This window comes from Amphiura filiformis, chromosome 2 (genome assembly GCF_039555335.1).
Source record: "Amphiura filiformis chromosome 2, Afil_fr2py, whole genome shotgun sequence".
NCBI classification, from domain to species: Eukaryota; Metazoa; Echinodermata; class Ophiuroidea; order Amphilepidida; family Amphiuridae; genus Amphiura; species Amphiura filiformis.
Window position 1 is genome coordinate 83289367 of NC_092629.1, and position 21988 is coordinate 83311354.

General features: G+C 34.6%; 1 protein-coding gene across 1 annotated transcript in view; it reads left to right on the plus strand.

Moving 5' to 3' along the window:
- The window catches only part of LOC140144044 (uncharacterized), a 52360-nt gene that overhangs the window by 24274 nt on the left and 6098 nt on the right, over nucleotides 1-21988 (plus strand). Inside the window, exons 2-3 of the mRNA XM_072165872.1 lie at nucleotides 14821-15032; nucleotides 20779-20877. Of these exons, the coding sequence (XP_072021973.1) occupies nucleotides 14821-15032; nucleotides 20779-20877 (311 nt within the window). The remainder of the gene's footprint in view (nucleotides 1-14820; nucleotides 15033-20778; nucleotides 20878-21988) is intronic.

Consider the following 21988-nt stretch of genomic DNA (forward strand, 5'->3'; position numbering starts at 1 on the left):
AATTACAAGAGTCAATTTGGGATCATAGATGGAAGGTGGACAGACGACATAAAGATACACCTTTCGTGGCGAATATAAAGTTTTACACTGGCATTAATGACAAACTGATTAAAAGTATTTTAGCCCAGTTACGTAGTGTTGAGTCGGACGTATGGTTTCAATTAGTCGCATTGGAGACTCTGCTTTTAGCAACAGATCTTTTTGGTATTGAAAGAGCATTAGGAAGTGTGTATTTCGTCAAATGTATGCTGACTTTCAGTGACTTGCAATGGTTTAATACTGTTCGTGCCCAAGGCGAGTTGCTCATTCAGCAGGCCTTCAATTATTACCATAAACTAGAGACTTACTTTGCCGAACAAGAACATTTCACAATGGATGCTGAAAATGCTGTGGAAGCAATGCGTGCTGAAATAAGTCTCAACAAAGACGCGTGTAAAATATATGGGAAATCTGAGCTGGAGGAAATGTCATTGCAATGGTTTCGCAATAGCACGGTTATGATCAATCTTCTGGGTACTGGAAGAAGTCAAATTGGGGAAGATATCCAACGGCATGCTGATGACGTAATAAGAACATCGAAAAACTTAATTATCACGTATATCTTAGTGACGTGCCTCAGTATTATCGTCTGTCTTATCTTGAGTATTTTCCATGGTATAAGCTCGCACCGTATTTTATCATCAATTGGGGTATATGCTAGCGACTTGAGTGGAAAGACTGTAGAGTTAGCGACGGAAAAGAAACTAACGCAACGTTTATTGTATCAAATGATACCTAAAGTCATCGCAATGGAGCTTCAAGCTGGAAAAACATTAGAGGCTACACTCTATGATGAAGTTACGGTGTATTTTAGCGACATCAAGGGTTTTACTCATATTTCGGCCCGCAGTTCTCCTATTGAGATCGTTCATTTACTAAACAAGCTGTACAGGTATGTATGTTGAATACTTAGGGTTTTAGTTTGAAACGTATTTCCAGTAATTATTGTTAATATAAAGTAAATAATTATTTTACAGGTCTGTCTATAAATCCGTGTCGGGAGTTTATTGTTTGCTAACATGAAGTACATATTAAAGAATAGTCTCAGAACGTCTTTTCAGACCATATTGTTTGCTATTAGACTTTGCTAATTCCAAACATCACATCAAAATGTGTATCATGCCGCACAAGCTAGATACTAGTAGAAATTTTAAACTTTGGGTTTGAAGTCAAAAGTCAAATTACGCACAGGAGGTTTCCCATCCAGCGATGATAGCAATATCCTTTATTATTATATAATACGCAGCTTTTAGCTATACCACAAATTGTTAATACTGCACGATATGCAAGATATTTTGACTGCATAACACAATTTACAACAAACTTTGCGTTCTTAGTTGCTAATGAACTTTGTTGATAATTTAGAGCAATATCCTAGTTCCTATTAATGAATCAAAAAGTCTGATGCATATCGAAGGACATTGATTTATAATTTGATGAAAATGCATACTAGAGGCGTCAATGACGACGATTTAAAAGTCAAAGGACATAATATCTACAAAATCAGATGGATATTAAATTCAGCACACATAAATGAATACATGCTTAGCTACCTGACCTTTGCACTAGTTAATAAAAATTTGATAGCCATTTTAGGTGACTATGAATCAGCAGCGTTCCGGATCGCCAGTGTTGGCTGAACATTTACATAACGATATGAATTATGGATTTGAGAAGAGAAATTCATTAGATATCAACAGTAATGCTTCTTCAGCCAGTTCCGATGCGCAAGAAAAATGCTTAATGAAACAAGTTTTAGACGATGTGTTCCGATCTCGTCGCTCAAGACAACTTTTAAAGATGTTAAGCTACCAAATCATATCAATCATTGCATTAGTGATAATGTGCAGTATGTATGTTGAATACTCAAGTATTTTTTTGAAACGCATTTCCTTAACGTAAATACTCAATATAGGGTTCTGTCTATAAACTTGTGTCAAGTTCATCAAAAAAATAATTGATATAAGGGAGTTTTCAACAAAAGCAGTTTTTGGTGGGATGCTTGGGTAGGATGAGCATCCCACCAAAAAAAACCCCCATATATCAGTGATTTTTTTGATGATTTTTTGATGTGTTCTCAAAATTCGGCAAGTGGATGTAAGGGGTTTTGAAACTAAGCTCTTCATATATACGCCAGTGGAGAATTATGATATGCCACTGCATCCGTAGGTATATTGGTACAATGTCATTAAATACTCGGACAAGAAACCAAAATAAACAATAAACAATAGATAAAAAGACAGATTTGCACTACAGACCTTTGTTTCAGGCCACGCGCACGAAATATTCTGTTACTCCCGACGTAAGCATCACAAATGCAGGTGTCTATTAAACACGTTAGGGTCCTGTTTTTTATACTGGGCACCTAAAAAGGGTGGCTCTGTTGCATTCTTACTCATCAAGACGTGTTTACATGCATGTAGTTTATTTATTTGATGTTTATTATGAGCTTGTCTAGTACTATTTTGTTCCTTAGACATTGGCCTTTCAATTTCTGAACAAAAATTTATGATTTTCATTTGTACTAATTACTGTAACTCGTTAAGTCTAATTAGTCAGGGGTGGCTCATGTGGTGGAGGATCATGTGGTGGAGGATCACAATGCTGTACAATGGTGATTTATACACTATTGTCTCAATAAACATTATTGATGGATTTCTACTCGTTTCTGTACTTGATCATGGCTAAATGATATCATGTTTAGCATTCAGTGCCTCAGTATTTGTTAATTAGACAATTAAAAATTACTAATTACTTGTTACTACACTAATAAAGTTCATTGACCTCTATGTATTTGAATAGGGATTTAATGTAGGGAACATTCAAAAGGGTGCTACGGGCAAACAAAACATGATAAAAGGCTCAAATTTCTTAAGCAGACCTTGGTTGTGATCTTCTTTACTTAAGTAATCTAAAAACTAGTAAAACATAGAAGGTTTGCGACAAATCTGAAAGAGCGCCCTCACGCTCAATTTTTATCCAAAAAGTCCATTTTTACGAAAACGCTTTGTCGAATTAAATAAATTTTAATAAATAAATACATCTAGTTACATACCTCAATCATGAAAATTTGCATCTCCAATGCCAAATAAGGGGTGTTTTGAAGAAATTTATATAAATATAGATAGATTTTTGACAACCATGTATCTACATAATTGCCATAAGTTCCATATGACTGGGTGGGCAATTAAGTTAGCTATATTAAACATTTGTCAAATTTGTACATTATTACTGTAAGTCAGGGGGTGACACCCCTAACTGAATTAATATTTTTATCCTTATTTTGCTTGTTACACCCTGTATATTTTATGGGTCACCCTGTATAATGACTCCCATTTTATCGTTTCTGAAATCATCTGAGTATATGCTCTCAGAATATATATAATTTAATTGGGTTCTAATGTAAACTTTTGAAGTTGTAGTACCAAACCTGTAAAAGCCAGTGATTCGCTTGAAAAATACACATGCAATGCAATTGGTGCCCAACATAAAAAACATGACCCTAGCGAATTCGAAAAGTCCCAACATTATTAATACTTATTTATTATTCGTTATACGCTTGTAAACTCTTGTAAACTGGAAGGCGTATGTGGAAAATGGTAATTGTGTCATAGCCCGATGTTAAGGAAACAAACAGGTAGGCCTAAAGTATTAATCAAAATCAAGAATGATACCACAGAAATCATCTTACTCATTGCGATTGATTCAGGCCTGTATTATGAGTAGAAATGAGAAGAAATGTGCTAAACAAGAAACTTTTCGTACTTGGCTGATCCTCGCTGGATGAAGGTCATTGATTTATTGTTAACAGAGGTGCCTCCAAGGATAATAGAAATCAGGATGTTACAATCACTCATTAGCAGATGTGACCAATTCTTATGTAATAGCGTATTGTTATTAAAATGATGCCCCGACCTTGCTAGAAGGCGCTAATAATATCTGCAGACAGTCTGTAGACAGAACTTGACTCGAATTTAATGTTTGGGTCAGAGCATCTTCTCGGGTTGGATTAAAATGCACAATTAAATAGCTGTTGTGTAAACTTGTTAAAATAAATGTTAACATTCAATTTATTGTGTGTCAAGTTTGTACGTGACTTTTTAGCATCTAAAGTACCAAGCTCGGGTGCAATCCAGCAAACCACAAATATATCTGCATTTAAAAAAGATGTTAATTGACCAAGATAAACGATTGAGATTATAAATGACAATTAACTACATGTAAACCAGCTGCCAATCTGAAAGTACTGCAGAATGCCCACGTGATTTTAAGGGAATCCCGATTCACGGGTGCTTTGCTCTAACACCGTAGTCAATATTGTGTGGTTTTCTTTACCTACGTATAAAATCAATAATTCATGCCGGGAGCCAAATACCATTATATGATTAGTGAAGATTGATATTCTTTTCGCACGAGGACATGAATTCAAATAAACAGACAAATACGACGCCATAATCTAAGATCACGTGAAGTATCACATGTTTTTGTGACTTCAAATACTCACTTGTATTTCATATATTATACCTGTTATGCATTTCCGTCGTATTATTGACAGTAAGTCCTAAGTTTGACATTCCCTTATCAAATTAGAAGACTTTCTTAGAAAACAAACTATCATTATTTCCTGATGGGATCATAGTAGTTGACCCCATTTCCGCCCGTCGTGACGGCGATAGAGGGCGTTTTCACTTCGGGAGTTCACAGGTACGATTCGCTAAACTTATAACACCTTTATGTGGTGACCTCAATCCCATGGACCGAGTAAGAGATTATGAGAATTATTTATAACCGATCTATACCTTACCTCACTTTGTTGACAGAAAGCCAACAAAATTCAAAATAGGTTTGCGTGGTAATACAAAAATCGTGAATTTAGTGTCATTCCCTGGTGCCTCCTTTCATGGCTCCCCAGACCAATGGTACGTTCGAATCGATATGTTGGACGTCCAAGAGTCCCGTAAACGTATAGCAGAGGCGACCGCCCCCTCTAATTTTTGTACAGCGGCGCCGCCCTCCCTCCTAATTTTTGCTCAGCGGCCCCTGACTTTGTGTGGGTGTCGCCCCCTATTGAAAATTCCTGGATCCACTCATTTTATTTTCCGAACACGAATAGACGAATAGACCAGGCTTGTTCGTCTGTTATGAATATGCAAGTCACCATAAGCCAAATGCTGCATTGTGTTATATTTGTTTTACCAATATTGTTACTTTTAGATTTAAATTACAATGTATTTGCCAAGTTTCATAACCTCCAATGTGCAGCAATAACGTGTGTAACATATATTGTATTTACACTGAGTTCAAATTCATTTAACAAATGCATGGATTTGACAAAGAAACTTTGCTTATTCCAAATACAACATCGACATGCATGTCATGCCACAGCATTGCTACCAGTTAAAATATTGCACGTTGATGTTGAAGTTAAATCTCGCATAGATTTATCCTACCCAGTGATGATATATTATTGAGCTTTAATACAATCCAGCCTGATATAGTACATCTAACAAAGCCGTTAGAAAAACAAGTTATTACGTGGGTTGTGAATTACAAGATTCAACAATTTATTTGGAATTAATGATATTGTAAGATTCTTCATATTGTAAGATACATTACATTTTGCATCAGAGCTCTGCCATTGTGTTGTTATTAATATATCATGTACAAATGAAACTAAAGGTCATTTTTACTTTATTATGGTCAAATTGTGATAATGATAACTAAGATTTTCTTTAATTCGTATTTTATTGGATTATGGCATATTATCTGAAATAGGAAAGACATGGGTTTCTACACTTTTTCATAATCCGGAATTGAAGAAGAATACCGTCGAATCCCATCTACAGGCTGTAACAATAGAAATTATACAATTGCAATTTTGCTTCTCAGACAAAAATAAAAGAGATCATGTCAACAACGTTATGTGCAGTGGAATCATTAATAGCTAGGCTAACAGACAAATTTTTATTTGTGACCAGATCTGATCCAACCAAGCTAAATTCGGCAATTATGGAAACTGAGATGTAGTCAAAAATTGGAGAAAAAAAATAAAAGGTTCATAACTTTTTAACTGGGAATTCAACATCAGTAAGTGTAGGTACTGAACTAGTTAGAAATGGTAGTAACTCAATTTTCAACAATTCCGACCTTGGCCTGGTCACTAAACATTAAAAAAACTAATTATATGCTTTTTAAAAATAAATACAATAATAAATCTGAAATCAATATAAAAGTACTAATAGATAATACAGAATTAAATCTGGTTCATACTATATACCAAATTTCTAGGCCTACTTATTGATGATAACCTCAGCTGGAAATCACACACTACACACATCACTAAAATTGTATCAAAATATAATGGTATTATACGTAAAGTCCGCCCTTTTGCTACCGGAGGCCTCTTTGCAAACCTTTAATAATACACTTGTCCTTCCCTATTTAACTTACTGTGCAATTGTCTGGGCAGATAAAAACAACACCGATCTGGATTCTCCTTTTCTCCTACAAAAACAAGTTGTTAGGACGTGCACAAATTCTTTGTGGCTCGCCCATACTGACCCACTTTTCCACCAATTAAATTGGATCCATGACATATTCAAATTTCAAACAGCAATTTTGATGCATAAATTTCATTACAAAATGCTACCAAATGACCTATACGACAACTTCTTTAAAGTAACTTAACACTGTGAATTTGGCATAACTTGCGTTGGGTTAATAGTGTTGTTCAAAAAATTGCACAGTATGTAGATAATTCTTTTTTCTTTTGAAATTAACGGATATCTACCGTACCGTAAAACCTACTTTTATAAACGCAAAACAAGTCTCGTCATTTGAGACGTGATAACACGATATAACGTGTTTTCGTTTTAAAATCTGTTGTGTTTAATTTTGCTGTGTTTGTTTGATTGTTTGTTTGTTTTCAATGCGTAATCTTCATTTTCTGTTTTATCTGGATTTTATATGGAAACTGCGTAAGATCTTTTCTGAGGATTCGATGAACAGTTGTATGCGGTACGTTGTTCTCCATTGAAAGTCGACGTACTGATCGGCTTGGGCTTTTCACCACGTGACCGCTCTTCGTATGACATCGATGTTTGTAGCCGATCTTCCTGTTCTTTCACGTCGTGCCCGAGGTAGATCATGAACAGATCCAATCGATAAGAATTTCTGCACTAGTTCTGGATTGTATTTCGGCTGGGTGCATAATTTACATTAAAATGTTCCTTAAACTTTGCTTGAGTGAGTTTGTCCGACTTTGACTCGGCAAAGAACCATGCGATCTGAATCGGTTAATCTATAGGAAATTCATCTTCACTTCAACTGTTTTAAAGTAAAGTTTAATATTGTCAATATATCTTAATTATAATTTAAAACAGCAGTCACGCTTACGCTAGGTAATGTAATCCATGAATGTTCATACCTAAATGTGGCGTGTGCAGTGACTGAACCAACTCTATTGTTCAGGGAAGCACATTATTCATGTGCTTGAACAAATAACATAATTATGAGCTTGCTTTTGTGGGTTTGATACACACATATGTACACCCCTACAGTAAGGTCAAGGGGTCATCAATAATGCTGTTTTTGGTATCAGAATAATTCGAAAAGATCAATCTATGTGAATATGTTCTCCATTTTGGTATGAAGTAGGCAATATTTGAGATATGGCAAATTCACAATGTTAAGTTACTTTTGGGACACGCTGTACTAATGACGACATCCATACACACGATACCAGACATTCTAAAGACTTTCACATCCAATTATTTACGGTTTTTGCTAGCAACACCATCAAAACACATGATGCTCTCCTCTGGAATGATCTTGACCAATCCCTTAAACTCACCGTCTCCTACAGTATTTAAAAAACACACCTCATCAATGGATATTTACATGATGATGTTTAAAGTGGTTTCTCCTGCATGATGGATTTACATGCGCTGCTTTAGTTCGCATTTTATGCCTCATTTATTTTTCGGACTTTATGTTGTCTGTCTATGGCATTCATAGAATTTGTAACCTTATAAATATTGAATATTGTATTTAAGGGGTACTACCCCTGTGGTAAATTTGTGACTATTTTTGCATTTTTCTCAAAAAATAATAACACACTGGTAACAAAAGTTATGTATATTATTGGGGCAAGGAATCCAATTACTACACTGCCAATTTCTGTGACTCAAGACAAGCGGTTCAGTATATATGATAGGAAATGAGGTACATCCTAGCGGTACCTCATTTCTTATCATAAATAACGAACCACTTGTCAAATTTCAGTGTAATAATTGGATTCCTTGCCCCTATAATATACATAACTTTTGTTACCACTGTGTTATTAGTTTTTGAGAAAAATGCAAAAATAGACACAATTTCATCGAGGGGTGTAGTAATTCTTAACTATAGACTTGTCTGTAACCATCAAATGGATGCCACAACTCTACACGCTTTGCGTTTCTGTGGCATCCACATCTCACATACCACATTATTAAAGTATTATTTTGTAATATTAATATTAGTATCTCAATTGTAATTTATTTGGCATTGCATTGTTACTAATTTATTACAATTTTTTTTTTCCTATATCATGTTATTTATGTGTATGTGTGTTGAGATGAAAATAAAACTGAACTGAACTGAACTGAACTGATCAAATCAGGTCACAAAGTATCAGAACACTAAAAAAAAATTTTCAACACTAAACCATATTTGGTAAATTTATTTTGTTAATCATGTTAATAGATGCACTATCTAATGCTGTACATGATGACACTCCATTGAGTTCAATGTGACCTCAAGAAGTAAAGCTACAAGAATATGATTGACAAATTGACCTATTCAACAAGACACGGACTAGACTTTGAGAGTGATGGATGGCTAATTTATGCAAGCCTATTTTGTTTAAATTTAAAACAAAAGGAACAAAAGAAAGCTGAAACAAAAGAACTGAAAAATAAAAATGTTGTGAAAAGGTGAACCATGCGTAACGATGTAAATCATGTGAATTAGAAGAGAGATTCATTAGATATCAGCAGTTATGCTTCTTTATTCGGTTTCGATGCGCAAGAAAAACGTAGATTGAAAGTGTTAGAAGACGTGTTCCAACCTAAGCTTTTTCCTAACAAGCTTTGAACAGTCGTCTTAGGGCATAAATAAAGGCACTTAATTTAATACCCACGTGAGCAGATGGGCGCTGACATTACAGCGTCAAGACAGGATGTCTGGAAAAGTGACCTTTGGCACAACGGGTGGTCTTCCTGTGTATTATAATTGGAAACGCGGGATGCATGTTCAAAATTTCTAGCAAATTTGTCAGTTTTTTCCGTCGATCAAAACTTTCACAATTTAGTTCTTGAAAACATACTAAAAACAGAATCCCCCAATGTATATTTAAGTTGCCTTTACAATTTTCAGAAATTTTGATGATATTTGTCTGAAAAATTCCCATCTCTTAGCATTGTAGCTCATCTACTGATCACTTGGTGGTATTGGTATAGCGGCGCCCATGGGTCACGTGGGCATTAAATTTAGTGCCTTTTATTTAATACTCTATGGTAACTGTTGAAGATTAAAGCTACCAAGTCATACCATTCATCATATTAGTGATAATGTGGAGTATGTTGCCAAGTAAATCGTCAAAGCTTCACTTTATGGTCACAGCCCAGCGAACACAAAACGTTTTCGACATCATTCGCAAAACGTTAGAAAAGGTTGCCGGAAAACGTTTAAATGTCAGGTTATTTAAAGGATAAAGGGTATAAAACGTTTTCATAACATTCAAAAACAATTTGAACACTTAGCGGTGTTGCTAAATATTTGGCAAAAATATTTGCCAAAATATTTTACAATAACATTCGGACAACAAAATGTTGTTGTAGTGTGTTTTCATACAAAACGTTTTAAAAACGTTTCATAACCGTTATATAGCCCGACATATAAACCGTTTAAAACGTTTTTAAAATGTGTTTTTGTTTTTGCTGCGATGTAACCCCAGCTAACACACTACGTTCGCTGACGTTGTAAATAGGTTGTAGTAAGGCAACGTCGCACATTGACACGAAACAAGCAAACACGCTTTCTATTGACTGCAACTATTAGAAATACATAGAGTATAAGTGCCGTAACGTCTTCAGGGAACTGGAATGAGCGTTTTGAGCGTTTCGACAGCATTTTGTGTGGGACATGGGAGCACATCAGACATATCGAATTGCATTCTGAATACGAAGAATGTCTTTCTGATATCAAATAATTTTTATTTTATGAAATTCACGATATAATACAAATTTTATGACAAATTATTACAATTTGATATTTTTCACATTTCGGAGAGATAACAGTCCTCGAAGTAAATTTTATAAATTTAATGATATAGTCTTAAAGTGTATGTAGCTGGGAGGGAAAGCCGACGATCAATTGAAAAAAAAATGTTGGTGTTTTGGGGAAAAAAATCCCTATCTTCAATACGAAAGGTCAACATTTTCAATTGATCGTCGGCTTTTCATCCCACCTACATACACTTTAGGTAGAAATCATCAGATTTATAAAGTTTAGTGCGAGTACTGTTAAATATCAAAAATATCAATTTTTAATGATTTGCCATAAAATATGTATTACATTGCGAATTTCAAAAAATCAAAATTATTTGATATCAGAAGACCATTCTTCGTATTCAGAATGCATTTCAATATGTCTGATGTGCTCTAATGTCCCACAATAAATACTGTCCAAACGTTCATACCCCTTCCCTTAAGAGTGATATTCCAGCAAAATGGACTTTTGGTGGCAACGTGCAAATATAGATTTCCTTTATAAGTTGAGTGGTAAAAGACTTTTGCCTCATATAAATATCGGTGCCTTTATTTTGACAATTTATATCTTGTTGCCATAGTAACTGACATTTTTCCAGCTAATTTAACTAATGGTTACACTTTTGAGCAGTAAAATATCCTTTTAGTAGAGTAACTGTACCTCACACATCAAATGTATTTTAATACACTATCCACCTATACCGGAAAAATCCACCTATACCGGAAAAATGATAAGAACATATGTGACCGTCCATCTCAAACCGCTCGTAAAGTCGGCAAATTATATTTCGAGTTACAGTGCAAAATGTGTATAGAGGTTGTATTCATATGTACCTAATGTTTGTCCTACATGTTTCTCATTTTTGTCCAGTCAAACATCAATCTTTAATCCTATTGTTGAAGAGGATAAAAAAAAAAGCTTATACTTATTAGTAAATAGCTTAAGTCTTTGTGTGCTTTGGCTAAATCCTGTTCAAGTGGTGGGTTAACCAACATTTAACAATAATAATAATAATAATAATATAGCGCATTACATCAAAAAGATCACAAAACGCTGAACAATATTAAAACAAAGTATAAAAGTGCAGATAAAATATAAAAACAAAATTTAAAAAAAACTAACACCTAAATTGCAGTCTGCACAGAAAACGGAAACACGAGAGCAAAGGCCACAAAATAAACTGTGCAAATTTGAAGCAAAATTTACCAAAAAAAAATATACAGACAAAAACCGTGATGGGAATTGCAAAGGAAGAGGTGAACGAGCAAGAGAAAAACAATGCAATTACCATCTGGCTAATATAATAATAAGCAATTACCATCGGTCTAACATAATAATAAGCTCATTATATTGTTAAATGGGTACGGTATTGCCAGTCAATTCTAAATAATTATGTTCAATTTTGTAAATGGATTTGTGTGCATAATAATTATTATGTTTCTGGCATATGAAAAAGTTGTTCTGTTATCGTGTAGACGCGTACAACTCGGCCCTGATTTGGTTAAGTGATCTAACTTGAAATTGCTGTTGCGACAAAAAAGAGCTTTAAAGTTTGAATACTGGACGTTTTTCGTTTTTCATCAAATAAATTAAAATTACAAAATGGTATGAGCCTGCCTGTTCCGAACGCAACATTAGACACTCAAAACTGGATACTTGAAATGTCCAATATGGTTTTGTAATACTTACATTATTTATGATGTTTCCCCCCATCTTTTTCTATTATACATTCTCTTTATCAAAAGCACAGTGACCAGAAGTAGAATTTAGTAACAATGTAATTTAATGCCATGATCATATGTGACGTATCATGTCAAAAGGAGACACTTTTGGGCAGGTTATAAATTTTGAGGTTTTTACATATCTTAAATATAGAGTTATTTTGCTCCCAATATAATCGGACATTCCTAAGCGAAGATATTGAGTTCGTAAGTTACGGTATTATAAAATTGGAAATTGAGATATCGGCCTTTAAAAATATCATTGGCAATGTTGAGAGTAGGAATTACCTTGAAAAATGTCTCAAAAATACAAAATACCAGTTATATTCCGGTCTAAAACTATCAGACAATATTTTAACATTAATAACATCACAAATTCGCAACAAACCCAAATTGTGAAAAAATCACACCCGGGCAGGTTTTTGGTTATTTCTCCATTTACGATCCTGCCCAAAAGTGTCTCCTTTTGACATGACACGTCACAAATATGCATGCTGGCCCATTCCATGTCAACTCCAGGGATGTGCACCGCAGCACCTCTTCAATTTTTTTTTCTTTTTCTGTGTGGTGGTAGATATTGATGAGAAAGTAAAATCCTGAAAATTTGAACTTCATACTCCATTTCGTTTTCCCGTGGCATCAATTTGAAATTTAGGGGGGTCAGCGTAAAAATGTGTCGCAACGCGAAAGACGACGTTTGGAGGTCCATAAATGTATAAAGGGAACCTTTTAAAACTTTGAAAAGTATGTATCCTGGGGTACTTTTTGGTGTAGAATTCAAATCTGCTATCAGAAAACTTGTAACTCCTTTACTTTAAAAGATATAGGGCCCTCAAAATGCAACTTCGTCCAACCAGGACCAACTTTGGGGGGGTCAGAACTCCAAAAGTAAAAATTATTTTAGCGTCAATTTTTTTGCCAGTCAGAGCCCTTTGGTAGGACATTACTCTTATCCAATATTGAGCATATTAGAATACATTTAGCTGAGATATTACCCATGGAAAACCACTTTTTACATTTTGACCCCCTGAAAACCAATGTCAGACAATTTGCCCCACCATCAACTTCAGGTATGTTGAAATATGTTCTTGGACAACATTTCTGAGAGATATTGGCTTAGGGTCTTGATGGCTTCAAACATCAGTTAGGTTTGCCTACTCCATAGAGTTGTACACATTTTGATTTTGCATGTATAATGATTTAATGTAAAGCTCAAAAGTGGGTTTGCATGGGTACAGGTAATATCTCAGCTAAAAGTATTCTAATATGCTCAATATAGGATAAGAGTAATGTCCTACCAAAGGGCTCTGACTGGCAAAAAAATGGACAGTAAAATTATTTTTACTTTTGGAGTTCTGACTCCCCAAAACTGGACGAAGTTGCATTTTGAGGGCCCTATATCTTTTAAAGTAAAGGGGTTACAAGTTTCCTGATACCAGATTTGATTTCTACACCAAAAAGTACCCCAGGATACATACTTTTCAAAGTTTTAAAGGGTTCCTTTATACATTTATGGACCTCCAAACATCGTCTTCGCGTTGCGACACATTTTTTACGCTGACCCCCCTAAATTTCAAATTGATGCCACGGGAAAACGAAATGGAGTATGAAGCTCAATTTTTCAGGATTTTACTTTCTCATCAATATCTACCACCACACAGAAAAAAAAAAAAAAAAATTGAAGAGGTGCTGCGGTGCACATCCCTGGAGTTGACATGGAATGGGCCTGCTAAATATTTGTGGAAAAAAGTATTTTTCAACATGCAACACAAAAATGAGATAATTTACAAATCTGAGTATTGAAATGTTGACAAAAAAAATAGAAATACTGGTGTATTTTCTTCTTTTTTTTTCTTTAATCAAAAAAACAATGATTAAAAAATGTAGAAACACTGCATTATCAGCATTTGTATATTTCTGTAGTCTAATATTTAGCATTTGCATTAATATTAGGCTTACGGGTTCCTAATAATTTCAATATGTTTCAAATGTTAATATTACAAAATACAGGTGAAATAGACAAATAAGAGTTTTAAACAATAGGGTGGTTGCATACATTTTAATATTTATGGAGTCTCGTATTTACATTACATTAGGGTTACAATCTACTAATACTTCTAGTATGAATATGTGTAAGTAATGCGAATACGAATTATAGTTTTGAAGCTATAGACGTATTTATGACGGCTGGGTTACTTTTTTGTAAACCCCTTTGTGTACCCTGCATATATCATAAACATACACACACCTCCGTGCTCACTTACCACCAAAATTGTAGACTCGAGACACTATTCCTACGACTTGTGACTTGACTTAATTGTGACTTACACACAATGACTTGGACTTGGACTTAGACTTGACGAAAATGACTTGTTACCAACGCAAGTCTAAGGTTACTTTCATGTAAAATGCAATTCATGAAAGTATCACCGATCCCTCTCAACGACGTAGGGCAGAACTTCTGTTCCTTTATTTCGTCAATAAGACGGAGCATCCTTCAATTCCTGCAAGACGTCCCCGACAATCCTGGGGATAAGGCAACCGACTGAACCTGTAAACTCAGTGCTCCATGGCAGCTCGTCTGGTCTCCTTATCTACTTTTGATGTTGATGCCTAATGAATACAATAAATAAATAAATGCTGATGCCATGATGGAACTTAAATACACATCTGCTTGTTAGATCTTGCGATTAACGGTCACGGACAATATCTTATATCGTTTGTCTTCACTTTTACTTCTTTATTTCAGTATCTGCGACAGCTGTATCGACAAATATGACGTGTATAAGGTAGAGACGATCGGCGATGCTTACATGGTGGTATCAGGTTTACCAGAGCCTACCGACCGACATGCGTGGGAGATAGCATCTATGGCACTGGATTTGCTTAGTGTTACCGAAACATTTGCTATACCTCATTTACCAGACGAACATATCAAACTTCGCATTGGCATTCACACTGGTAGGTCCTTACAGCAACAATCTTTTTTTTTCAAAGCTTTTTATAGTTTTGTAAGCAAGACTTTTCGCCACAGAGGTAGTGATGTAACAGGATTAATAACCATAGCGATGGGTCAACACAAATTTTGAATGTATTGCCCCGCACTAGACGTCACGCTCTTCATCTGCATTGCACCATTCACATTATGCTGAGTCCGTGTATGTTTAACTTGCACAGGTAAGATTATTAGAGTTGAAGAGGCCGGTATCGTATTAAACCTATGATGAGTGCAGCCTGATTAAAGTGTAGGGCAATCCAGCAACAATACCATAGCATATGGTATAGATAATTAATGTTACATCATTACTTCTACGGTGAATTATTGTATTATATAATTATTTTATTATAACTGACAATGTGGATGTTGTACTAATACTGATGACCAACCAAAACGAAATTTACAGCAATATACACATTCCAGATTATAAGCTATTCCGGCAAAATCCGTGTTGATCGTATGCGAGAAATGTTTTCTGGGGCACCGCAACCTAATTCGTTCGGTCTTGGTATAGTCCGTCGATGCTTGTAATTAATTAACTATTTGATTAGAATGTATTAATGTTTTGAGTACTGGAACATAGGCTTTATCATAAAAGGTCTAAGATTAGGATATTTTCTCAAAATAGTAAGATCTCAAGAACCACTGAACCAATACTGGGCTTGTTTGTACTCATTGTTATGCATTTGTTGTTATTAAATTTGTCATCTGCAATCGACACCCGTAAGGAGAGGATCAACAATAAATGTTGTTATTAATGTTATTAATGTTACTCGTGCCTGATGCTACACTGTACCCCTTCACTGTTGTTGTTGGAGCTGCTGTGAACCACTGCTGATTGGCCCATGTGGTTTTCTTTTATAGTGCTTAGGTGCCTATATAAGTTCTTTACATGTGTCACTCTTTATGGGCTATTGTTCACTCTAGCATTTTATTAAAAAATAATGCATTACATCTAGAAATATTAATATTACATCAATTGGCATTAGTTAATTTCACAGGTAATAATGATCGATCACGCACGCATCGATGATCGATCTGAAGATCAAACAAGTTTGATTATATTGCCTGCTGTCCTGACAAAACTTGTTCAATCGTTTCAATGACATAAAATGTTACCACTAATTTCAAGAACTATCAATAATTTGGAATGTTTTAGGGTGTAAGCAGAAAAAAAACTTAAAACTCTTCGTTTCTTTTCTAATTTTATTCATGATTAATATGTTATTGAATAGATTAATGCGAATAAAAGAAACATTTATTGTCATCATGTTTCCTAGCTATGGTCGCCCTGAAAGGACTGAAACAAAACTAGTCGAAATAGGTATTTTTTGTCTCAAAAGCAGACATATATTTAATATATTTGCTTACGTTCGGTAAATCCAGGTATATGCGCTTACTGTTGACAAGTTAGGCTAAATTTATATTATATCACTGAGCAATAGGGATTGTTTTTAACCAATGAAGTGAACCGCTTTTGTTGGTTTAAGATTAGCGCGGTAGAATGTTTCTCATCGCACTCTATTCTATTCTATTCACATTTCCCATATTTCATTACAATGCTTCCGATTTCTGTTTTCAATCTGCGATTCCTATTTATTTATTGAATGAACGAAAACTAATTAAATAAAGAAAATCTCAATAACGTTCCAAATACCCATTTCGCTGCATGCATGGACAATTATCCTGATTATAGTACTTTTATGCGTGAGAGTAGTTCGGTTATAGTATAAGTTTCACATGAAAGGTGTGAAAATATCTCCACCTTTTCTATTCCAACTCATTTGATACAAAATTAGATCATAAGGCATGTAGTTTGATTAATTCTACGTTCTCTTTCAATATAACACAGTTACCTCATGTCACACAAGACCAATTAAGTTATCTTTCCTCAAAAGTATTAACGTTGAGGGTAGTCTCATTTAAAAGTGTTCAAACTGATTCAAGTAATAATATGCAATGTCCATAAAGAATAGATTCCTCTTTGTTCAAGTTTACAACATAATGGATGTTATTGATGTAATGAGGACCAGGGCTGAAACTTGTTAAGTTAATCAAAGAGGCAACCAGGTAGAAGGCAGGGCAGAAGAGTAAACTCTAATAAGAAGAACAACGGCAAACCAAACAGATCTTTTCAGGGCTACCTGTTATCCCCCAAAAGAGAAATGACTTATGTTGTGAATATAAAGAAAGCAAGGAACAAGAACCCATAAGCCCAACGGTAATTGGTATATAATTAATGTTACATCATTACCTCTACAGCGAATTATTGTATTATATAATTATTTTATTATAACTGACAATGTGGATGTTGTACTAATACTGATGACCAACCAAAACGAAATTTACAGCAATATACATATTCCAGATTATAAGCTATTCCGGCAAAATCCGTGTTGATCGTATGCGAGAAATGTTTTCTTGGGCACCGCAACCTAATTCGTTCGGTCTTGGTATAGTCCGTCGATGCTTGTAATTAATTAACTATTTGATTAGAATGTATTAATGTTTTGAGTACTGGACCATAGGCTTTAGCATAAAAGGTCTAAGATTAGGATATTGTCTCAAAATAGTAAGATCTCAAGAACCACTGAACCAATACACCAATCCGAGAAGCGTTTACTGTATTTGGCCCTCTATTGACGGCAACACAGATGTACCAGTGCGGGAGATTTAATTCGTAATTCAATACTCATGATTGTGTATTGAATATCACTGTTGTGTACAATTCCCGGGTACAATTCTGCATAGCACACAATAAATAATGGATAGAAACCCCGACCTCGGGACACCGCAGTTTTACATCGGGGACACCGCAGTAATGGCGAAGTCGGATAGGTGTATACTGGGCTTGTTTGTACTCATTGTTATGCATTTGTTTTGGATTTTTTTGTTTTTTTGTTTTTTTATCTTTTGACATTGTATGTCAGGCAAAATGCCTTTATTTACTTAAATACACTACAAATATTACAAAGAAAATATTGCACAGCACATAATCCATAAATATATTAGATATTATTACACAAATTTACATATATAATAAGAAAATCAAACAAATAATTTAAGCAAAATGACAGAGCCAAGAACTAACACAAAAGTCGTGCAAGTAACTGTTCATCTGCGATCCACTAACTAAAGTCATCGCAGATCAAACCTCTCATACGAAGTTCCTGCCTAAAGAGGAACAGAAGACAAGGATGACCCCCGTATCTGAATTTGCCAATGCACATTTTGCCAACACATATAACATGATTGATATATTTTGAACGAGCACTGGTAATGTCATTATGATAATTAAATAAAACATTTTCAACAGAAAGCCTAAAATTCTTACCAAGCCTTTGTGTAATAACCCTGTTAGCAAATTCCCAAATAGGAGTAGTCTTAATACAATGAAAAAAGAAGTGCTCTGGATGATCAATAGCATTACAGAAATCTTCTTTCCCCATTTTACATAATAAAACTTTTGTAGGATAAATGTTATGAATAATAATTGTCCAATTAAGTGAAATAAGCCTGGCCTCATTGGTACAACATGGTATTGAACTCCAAATCTTTTCCCAATTAGAATTGTAATTGGGGAATCTTCTACACCAGTAGTTCATACAGATTGGTGGAACATATGTCTTATGCATTTGTTGTTATTAAATTATTTGTCATCTGTACTCGACAACCGTATGGGGAGGGTCAACAATAAATGTTGTTATTAATGTTATTACTCGTGCCTGATACTACACTGTACCCCTTCACTCTTGTTGCTGCAGATGCTGTGAACCACTGCTGATTGGCCCATGGATGTGGTGTTCTTTTATAGTGCCTAGATGCCTATAGTTCTTTACATGTGTCACTCATTATGAGCTATTGTTACAAAATAATGCATTACATCTAGAAATATTAATTTTACATCAATTGGCATTAGTTAATTTATATATATTTCACAGGTAATAATGATCGATCACGCATCGATGATCGATCTGAAGATCAAACAAGTTTGATTATATTGCCTGCTGTCCTGACAAAACTTGTTCAATCGTTTCAATGACATAAACTGTCACCACTAATTTCAAGAACTATCACTAATTTGGAATGTTTTAGCGTGTAAACAAAAATAAAACTTAAGACTTTTCGTTTCTTTTCTAATTTTATTCATGATTAAAATGTTATTGAATTGTGTGTTTAGAATAACACGAATATTAGGTGTTTTTTTATATAGATTAATGCGAATAAAAGGAACATTTATTGTCATTATGTTTCCTAGCTATGCTCGCCCTGAAAGGACTGAAACAAAACTAGTCGAAATAGTTATTTTTGGTCTGAAAAGCAGACATATATTTAATATATTTGCTTGCGTTCGGTAAATCCAGGTATATGCGCTTACTATTGACAAGTTAGGCTGAATTCTCGTCGCACTCTGTTCTATTCATTTCCCATATTTCATTACAATGCTTCCGATTTCTGTTTTCAATCTGCGATTCCTATTTATTTATTGAATGAACGAAAACTAATTAAATAAAGAAAATCTCAATAACGTTCCAAATACGCATTTCGCTGCATGCATGGACAATTATCCTGATTATAGTACTTTTATGCGTGAGAGTAGCTCGGTTATAGTATAAGTTTCACTTGAAAGGTGTGAAAATATCTCCGCCTATTCTATTCCAACTCATTCGATACAAAATTAGATCATAAGGCACGTAATTTGATGAATTCTACGTTCTCTTTGAATATAACACAGTTACCTCCTGTCACACAAGACCAATTAAGTTATCGTTGAGTAGTCTCATTTAAAAGTGTTCAAACTGATTCAAGTAATAATATGCAATTTCCATAAAGAATATATACCTCTTTGTTCAAATTTACAACATAATGGATGTTATTGATGTAATGTGGACCAGGGCTGAAACTTGAGTTAATCAAAGAGGCAACCAGGTAGAAGGCAGAGCAGAAGAGTAAACTCTTTAAGAAGAACCAACGGCAAACCAAACAGCTCTTTTCAGGGCTACCTGTTATCCCCAAAAGAGAAATGACTTATGTTGTAAATATAGAGAAAGCAAGGAACAAGAACCCATAAGCCCAACGGTAATGCCCATTCACTAAATAAAGCTGTTATTTTATGAAATTATTATTAAGAAATGTTTGATATTCATGCATGGTACGTCTACTCAGTTCAATCTTTGAAGTAGCCAAACCTCCTCCGTGGACAGAGTAAAAAACGGACACATTTCTTTAAAAGCGCATATCTTCAATAGTTATGAGTCGATTGAAATATATTTTGCGGTTTATTAAATCTAACACTTAGAGGTTTTTTCAATGAGGGTTCTGTTTTTCGGAGACACCCTGTATGAACAGGTTATTGAAGCAATAATGAAATTAATCCATCAATGGTCTATAAAAAAAACTTTAGAAGAAGTAATGTTATAGCTTCCCGATCCTTCTGAAGAGTCCATAAATATTTGGGTTTATTAAGGAAAAGGTAAACTTGGTTAACATTTTTTATTATAAATTTTCAAATATTAATCCCATATCATGATACTACGTTGGTGAAGATTCTGATACATCCAGGTAGTAAATAATATAAATTATATATGTACTATAATCTATTTAACTGGATTTACTATTTGTGAGTGGTAATTTTTACGTCCCTCCCTAATGGAATTGGTCTATTGTCAAGAGGACAATCTGTTTAAAAGATTTCTATTTGTTTACTAGGTCCCTGTGCTGCGGGAGTCGTCGGTATGAAGATGCCACGATACTGTCTATTCGGAGATACTGTCAACACTGCGTCAAGAATGGAATCAACCGGCGAAGGTAAAGAGATTATTAATACCGATACCATCGGTGTTGTTATTTTGTTTTTTGTTTTGCCGACATCTCAACTTGACGACACCCATTCAAAACGTATATAGATAAATGAATATCAATTGAGATTTGCGTTGCATTATTACCCCTGAGATTCCTCATATGATGTTATGATATCGTTGATAAAATATAGATCAGGTAATTTTGCAGTACAAGAATAAACGCGTATCGACTGATTTAATGGTGAAAAACCCTGACTCACAGGGGATTTCCATATTACTTGATAATGGGTAATAAGGTTATTATATGGATTTTTCAAGGCTTGATTCCAGAGTGGCGTAAGTTAATATATATTTACTGCGCCAAAAAAAGTTTCTTTACACTTGGGAAAAATCCTAATCTAAAATAAACCATATTTGGGTAAATTTGTTTTTTTAATAGATGCGCTATATATTCCTGCACATTATGACACCCCCATTGAATCCAATGTGACTTCAAGAAGTAAAGTTACAAGCATTTGATCAGACGAAGATCCAGTTTTAAAAGTGACAAACTAGCCCACTCAACATGTTCAAGGCGAAAAGATTCAAACAAGCGCAACTAAAAGACAAGTTTTTGTTTCAGGTAGTTTTCTGCTCTGTACTTTTCACAACTTTTATTTAATTTTTCAGTTCTTTTGTTTCAGTTTTCTTTTGTTCCTTTTGTTTTAAATTTAAATTTTAAAAAAAGGCGCGCATAAATGAGCCACCCACCACTCTCAAACCGGAAGTCTAGTCCGTGAAAAACTGGACCCTCGTGTAAGCGATACTTAAAGCCTCATCCATATAAACATGTTTCAAATATATCTGATACCTCATTAGCGTACAATAAGCATCTTAAAATTTTGTAATTTTAAGATGCTTATTATGAGCTAATGAGGCATCAGATGTATTTATATGGATAAGGCTTTGTACATGGATGTCAAAAATAACAATATCTCAAAAATTATATATTGGCAATAATTATCTGTACCCCCGGGTGGTGTATTCTCAATTTGGTCTGCCAAAAATCGCTTGCCCCCCCCCTTTGGCCGTGCCAAATAATCTTTGACCCCCTTTTGACGTGCCAAAAACCTTTGCCC